The sequence below is a fragment of the Oratosquilla oratoria genome, chromosome 44, assembly GCF_046742065.1.
Source record: "Oratosquilla oratoria isolate Oo_2021 chromosome 44, ASM4674206v1, whole genome shotgun sequence".
Lineage (NCBI taxonomy): Eukaryota > Metazoa > Arthropoda > Malacostraca > Stomatopoda > Squillidae > Oratosquilla > Oratosquilla oratoria.
The window spans coordinates 13,790,842-13,798,341 of NC_134820.1; the positions used below are offsets into that span (position 1 = coordinate 13,790,842).

Sequence of the window (7,500 nt, forward strand, 5' to 3'; positions counted from 1 at the left end):
ATGGCCTCACAACAGTAAACAGCGGCACCAGGGCTTTTCCATTGACCTCTCCGGGAAGAAACGTATAAATATATTGCGCGAATGTTGGCGTGTTCTTATACTATGTGACCAGCTAGCTGGAATAGGAGTAGGAAAATAAGGAGGAGGAGGAGAAGAAGGAAGTGGAGGAAAGAGAGGGAGAAATGGAGGAAAAGGTAGACGAGCAGGAGGAGGATAAAGAATGAAAAAAAAGAGAGGGATATGAGAAGGAGAGAGAAGAAGAGAAGGAAGAGGAACAAGGTGGGGAAGGGGAAGAAAGCAAAGATGGAGAAGTCTTTCGAAAACTGGAATTTTGCTTGCTGGAAAGAGTGGGGAAAAGGTATATTTCCAGGATTCATTAGGGACTTGTAATGAGAAGTAAAAAAAAAAAAAAAAAAAAATGAAAATAAAATTGACACTCGTTTCAAAGTGCTTTGCATCTTCAACTGGAATGTTTTTGTGTCCGTGTGAGTGCATATTTGAAGGATGACGTTTCTTGGGGAGGTCACGTTTGAGCTCCTCCATCCTGTTAGTTTTACAGAGAATTTGAAAAAATGGAAATGTTTTGGAAGGAAGTGAAGAGAATGAGAGGATTGAGTCAGGTAAGGAGGAAAAGGTAGATATATATTATGTATTATATGTTTTATATATTATATATATATCATATATCATATATATCATATATTACATATTATATGATATATATTATATATCATTATGTAATATATATTGTATATCATATATCACAAATTTATATATTACATATATATCATATATTACATATTATATATTATATAATATGTATCATATATTGTATATTGTTTATTGTATATTATATATTGTATATTGTATATTATATATTGCATATATATCACATATTACATATCATATATATATATCTTTATATATTGTATATCATTTACCATATGTCATATATCATACCATGTATCATGTATTATGTATTATAAATCATATATTACATATATATCATATACTCTATCATATACTATATATCATATATTTTTCATTATATATTATATATTGCATATTCTATATTCTATATTATATGATATATATTATCTATTTTATATCATATATTGTATATTACATATGTATAAATGCTGTATAAGGAAATAGGAGAAGTAAAAGATAAAATGAACAGAAAAGAACGAAGAACAAGGAAAAGGAGGAGAGATAGATATATAGATAGATAGATAAAGAGAGAGAGAGAGAGAGAGAGAGAGAGAGAGAGAGAGAGAGAGAGAGAGAGAGAGAGAGAGAGAGAGAGAGAGAGAGAGAGAGAGAGAGAGAGAGAGAGAGAGAGAGAGAGAGAGAGAGAGAGAGAGAGAGAGAGAGAGAGAGAGAGAGAGACGAGCTCCAACGTACCATCGACCCATCGCCAAGTCCTGGAGATGTACTGCGGTTCCTTCTGCGCCCCGACCCACAACAGTTTGGTCTTCATCTTGTCAACCCGACGGTCGAGCTCTGACTTGAGGAAGTCGTAGGTGCTGGCTCGGATACCGTGGACTAGGTCGCCACGGCTCGCCTTACAGGCGGTCCTCGCTGTGTCGAAGGATCCGCCCTCCTCCACCTGAATTCATGGGACGGACAAGAAAGGCTGATGAACACATATGTATATATATCAGTGTTGCCACTGTGATCTATGCCAGTTTCCACAAATGAGTGGGGTTTTTCCCCCGCAAAATTCCCAAAAGGAAATCTAGATTTTCACTTTTTTTTTACACAAAGAGAATGAATTATTATATACACAAATAAGTTCATTGCGACTTAAAATTCTTCAAATTCTACATATAATTCTTCAAATTTCTCTCACAATTTTGTGTAAAATTCCCACAAAATGGTTCCAGTGATATATATAAACATATATACAGGAAACCCTTGATATATCGAGGGAAGGCTTGGTCGTTTTTAGCCGAAATTACTTACTGAACGTACATACATATAAATTTCCCATGCGTACGACATCCACACCGAATCTTGCACCGCATATACCGACCTTGTTCGTTAAGCCACGTCCACACGGTCGAGCACTGTCCGCCGGGCACGAGGGCTTTGCTCGACAACGGGCAATTTCATCGGGCAAACCATCAAACTGCCCGTTCCCGGCGCCATTTGCGGGCAGTGGATGGAGGGCTGACATCGCTGCCAAACGCATGAGGTGAGGTGCGAGCAAAGTTAGCAAACCCGCTCAGTATAGACCGAAGTTACTACCATGTCCGCACCTAGTACTAGTGTGTACTGGTCTCGACAAGACGTGCTATTGGTGCTATGCTTTTCCTCATATTTGTCTCTTGCCTTTGTATATATGGCTCCACTTTCGAAAGGAGAAAAGAAAAGCTGCTTATGTTCATTCTCATATAACTGCAAAACAATTGTTCATTTTCATCCTGCAATTCACGTAGGATTGTCACTGAGCTTCCCATTAAATCACGTCTTTGTAACCATTCCCGGCATCAGGCATGTCTCCGTGATTTCTTGTTTTTCTTTTTAATGCAGGCAGCAATTATAATGCTGTAAAGTGCTACCTTCTTTCCAAGTATGGCGGGAACCATGGTTATCGTACCGCACTGAATCACTCCCTCCCAACCTCTGCTTGCGGCCAACTAACCTCCAACCACCATCGTCAGCCGTGTGGACACTTTGCGGGCAGAGTCTGCGGACTTTGCCCGGTAAGGGCAAAGTCTGCCAGGCACAGCTCGACCGTGTGGACGCAGCATTATATCAGACGAATGGTTGGTAGTGGGTCTCACTAGGGTCGATATAGACGAAATTCGGTGTAAAGGGCCATTTACACGGTCAAACAAGTGTTTGAAGTGATGTCTGACCGTGTGAATGGGGTATTTGGTCGTCAAATACGTTTGTCGAACGTGTTTGACAACCAAATACCCTATTCACATAGTCAAACATCACTTCAAACGCTTGTTTGACAAACCGGGTTTGTCAAACCGTTTGGCCGTCTAAATGCCCCTTAACGGGGTTCGGTATATAACGAGGGTTTACTGTATATAAATATATATATACTTGTGCGTCAGTGGATTCATATTGATACAAATGTGTGTGAACACACACATACACATTTTCTACCCTAATATAATACTGATGACCCACTTTCGGAGAAGAATAAGCGAAAATATAAAGATCTGTATATTTCGATCACTAACTGTGATCCTCTTCAGCAGATGTGAATTACAGAGTAGAGAACAATGCGTATTTATACAGAAGTAGTGAGGTAAGCAGGAAGGGACGGGGGCTCAGGTCACGTGTCCGGCGTTGCATGGACCTTGGTGGCTTTTGTCCACCGCTAATGTAGATGGTAACATTTTGTTGCTACCCTGATATGTTGATGAGGGTATCTGCTAACATACTTCAAGAAAATTAATTCCTACTCTCGTGACGGCTGCTGGAATTTGGGGTACTGGAAATTCTGTTCGGGGCAAAAATTGAAGTGTACTGATCTATTTTATCCAGCTTATGATAGATGAACTTAGTTTAGTTTATGATTCTGGATCAATTGCAAACATTCGTTTTGCACTACAACTACCCCCTTGATGAAAAAGAACTACACCCAGTTTTTCTGTATGTCAGATCCCCTTTTTACTTGAAAATGGATTCATCTGTGAGGGTTTGGAAATGCCACCTCAGAGACCCTTCCAAACAGATTCTGATAGAAATTTTGGAGTCTATGGAGGGGGTGTAAGATATCGGGAAAATGGGATGTCATTCGATTTACCTGTCAAGGTAATCAATACGTCAAGGGTTGTCAGCTATGACGTAACTAATAACCATCTTCGTCTCGACATAAGACCTTAGAAAAGTTCAATACCTACGGGAAATACGTTGTCCGTTACTCTTGCCACGCTTGATATGGTATCTAGTGAAATACTATGTGTATAGAAAATAAACTGGCGAAAATGGCAAACTCAGAAGGTGGGCTGAGCAAAGGGAAAATGAGGAATAGTGACTGACCATAAATGCTGTGCGCATATCCTCATCCACTTTTCTACTGTTATCGAACGCATGAGGAGAAGTGTCTAAAAGAATTATCCACTCTGCAAAGACACTGATGAAGCGAGACGCTAAAGCAATTGGACTTGCCCTCAGGTGGTTTGAGGAGAACAACTATTTTGACCACAGTCGAGATAAGTAATTGTTTGCGTTCTTCTCAGTAGATTTCACAAAACATAGAGCACGAAATGGACAAGGCAAATAAAGCCATCCTTTTCAATATTAACCTGAAGGAGTTGGCCCAACCCATGGACTTCAGAGACCAGCCCTGTTGGTTGATGGTGGATGGCTTTACTACATGATGAAATGGGAGCAAGATCAGACACTGCAAGGAATTGCCCACAGTTACCAGAGCTTCGTTTGGTGTCTTGGCTGTCGCTCTCAGACGATCACTGTAGTCTTCGATGGTTATATCAGCTCGCCAAGAACTTCTGATGTGATCTATAGGTTCATTTGGGTACAGTTTACACGAAATATCATGTTCTTGGACAACAATCATAACTACAGTGGACGCATCCATTTCCAGTCTTCATCATTTCGAAAATATCAGATCGCTGTGTTGTCCAGTGACAATGATAGTGAGTGGTGAAATGACTGTTGAATTCAATAGAACATTTTCAAGTAGGCAACTTACATCAACTACTCTCCTGTATTTCAAGAAGAGTATCATTGCTAAACAACATTGCGATTTTCAAGTTCAGCTTTTCATTATGGCTGAAGACACTTCATATCGATTTTCAGGTGCTGGGCTTGGAGGTGCAGGTCGTACTGGTGCATCATAACACAAGGATCAACGATCCATCATTCTTAAACGACCTTAATTTACATTTTGTATTTCGTCAGTGTTAACCAGTGCCTCTACCGTTGGGGACAATCTCATCGAAAATGTGGCGTCATAGAGGTGGTCGAGGAAAGATTTAAAGAGGGCAAATGAAAGGAAGGATTAAACAAAATCAAATAAAATCAAATCAGCCATCCTGAGTCTACTGTTGAACAAAGGCCTCTTTCATAGCATTCCATGGTTCACATGACCGCGCCAACCTCTGCCAAGTCACTCCTGCAAACTTCTCTATCTCATCTCTCCACCTATCTGGTCTCCCTCTTCCACGCTTCCCATTTCGCGGTGTCCACTCAGTAACACACTTGCTCCATCGCTCATCAGGCGTTCCCGCTAACTTATCTGCCCAACTCCACTTCCTCTCTTTTATCGCCCCCGCAAAATACGAGTATTTAACTCTAGTCTGTTCTCTCACCCTTTTTGCTCTCTTTCAGTCTCTCAGCATTATTCCCACTACTGATATCTCCATTCTCCTCTGTATAGTCCTTAGCTTTGTTTCCATCGCCTTCGTCAGTTTCCAATCCTCAGTCCCGTAGATTATTGCTGGTAGAATGCATTGATTGTAAACTTTACGCTTCAAACATAAAAGCAGAGACCCTCCTACGATTTTATTATAATTATCAAACACTTTCCAACCAATTGCAATACGTCTTTTTATTTCATTATCATGATCTTTGGTCACTTTTACCATCTGGCCTAAATAATTATACTCTTCAACTTCTTCAAAACTCTCATCATCGATTATAATCTCTTTACTTTGAACTTTCGTGTTGAACATTACTTTGGTTAGTACAAGTTAAAAGTGATATATTCTTATGGAGAGAACTCTCCAACCATAAAATAATACTGGTCTAATCTAATAGTAACGTTCTATGTCAACTTGAGACCCCGTGGCTAACCTGAAATTCGTAACAAGTGTTGTTGAAGATGCTCAGCTCATCCAGGAGCGTTGTCGTGTCACATCGGTCTTTCGCGAATTCTGTGGACAGAAAAAATTCTTTAAACACTTCGGAATCGGCTATTAATAACCTCTTCAACATAGTGACGCAACACTTGTTTATAAAAGTTCCGTTTTCTGGTCTCGTGACGATTTTATTCAGTTGGCAAAGGGGGACTAGGAGTGGTCCTTGCTTATCGAAACACCCAACTTTCTTTACCTGAATAAAATCGTCTGACGTCAGCCGGAAAAAAATCTACATAGGACGCCATCTTGTTGAAGGAAGTTAAATCAACACTACAGTAATGTGTCTGTATCTTGGGTAAAAATCTCTTAGTGCACGACTTGGCAACACATAAAAGTTAAAATCGGTTATATATTTGGAACCATTCTGGACGGGATTCCACTCCCTTAACAGAATAAAGATAAATTGGTGTTGCCAGAAGAACATTAGTTATACAGTGTTCCACGGTAATGAGGGAAACTATTTGAGAGAGTTTTTTTGGGGGCGGCGCCCGCCTTACCTTCCGTCGAGTAGACCTGCACCTCGCACAGGGAGAGCGACGCAGGCTCGATGCTCGCCATCTGCACGTACACGTACCGTCCGCGCATGGGCCTTGCGCACCGCAGCTCCTTCGTCGTGCCTTCGTCTGTGGAGTGGGACTGTCATTGTAATTCATTGGAAAAGAAGAATGTATATATGTATATATATATATATATATATATATATATATATATATATATATACATATATATATATATATATACATATATATATATATATATATATATATATATGTATATATATATATAACAGATGTATGATATTGTTTACGATTGTAGACAGCCCAGTCTCTCGTACTGGGATCGAAATGTATGAATTTGTATATACAGTACACACACACACACACACACACACACACACACACACACACACACACACACACATGGCTTGACAGTGTACTGCTTTCGACCGCTGATTCAGCGATTTATGTTCGATTCTTGTACAGGGCTGAAAAGATATCAGCATCGCTATGTGTGTGTGTGTGTGTGTGTGTGTGTGTGTGTGTGTGTGTGTGTGTGTGTGTGTGTGTGTGTGTGTGTGTGTGTGTGTGTGTGTGTGTGTGTGTGTGTGTGTGTGTGTGTGTGTGTGTGTGTGTGTGTGTGTGTGTGTGTGTGTGTGTGTGTGTAAATGTATATTTCTGGACGTGGCACAAGATCGACACGATGAGTGTAGAAAGCGACTTGACTGTCTCAGCCGGGCCCTGTCCCTACCTCGAAAGGGGCTATCACACTGGGCTTCCACAGGCATCACCAGCACTGACAGCTGAGCGTTCGTTTAAGTAAAATCGACTTCGGTTACAATATCTTAATTCTCAAATCTCCAAATATCAACTTATCTTTCCGTCATGTATAGCGAAGCTAAATGATACATATACGAACATTAGGCATAATGTTGAAATGTTCTTAGAGAAATCTAGATTTCCGTGAGCGAAGTTCAAAATCTAGTTATTCAAACTGATGGTGGAGGTAGAATGTGGGAGGAAAAATAGCCCAGTATGATAACCACTATAGTCTTGGAAGTAGGTAGAAACAACTTTGCCAACCGTGTAGTGAATGAATGGAATAAACTTCCTGCACAGGTAGTGCAATGTAGTTCAGTTCGAAGCTTTAAGAATCA

At 40.2% G+C, this 7,500-nt stretch overlaps 1 protein-coding gene across 1 annotated transcript in view; it reads right to left on the reverse strand.

Moving 5' to 3' along the window:
• The window catches only part of LOC143022281 (CUB and sushi domain-containing protein 3-like), a 40,166-nt gene that overhangs the window by 32,229 nt on the left and 437 nt on the right, over positions 1-7,500 (reverse strand). Inside the window, exons 2-4 of the mRNA XM_076180424.1 lie at positions 6,344-6,469; positions 5,782-5,861; positions 1,405-1,609 (exon numbers count right to left, since the gene is read on the reverse strand). Coding sequence (XP_076036539.1) covers positions 1,405-1,609; positions 5,782-5,861; positions 6,344-6,431 — 373 coding nt within the window. The 5' untranslated portion in view covers positions 6,432-6,469. The remainder of the gene's footprint in view (positions 1-1,404; positions 1,610-5,781; positions 5,862-6,343; positions 6,470-7,500) is intronic.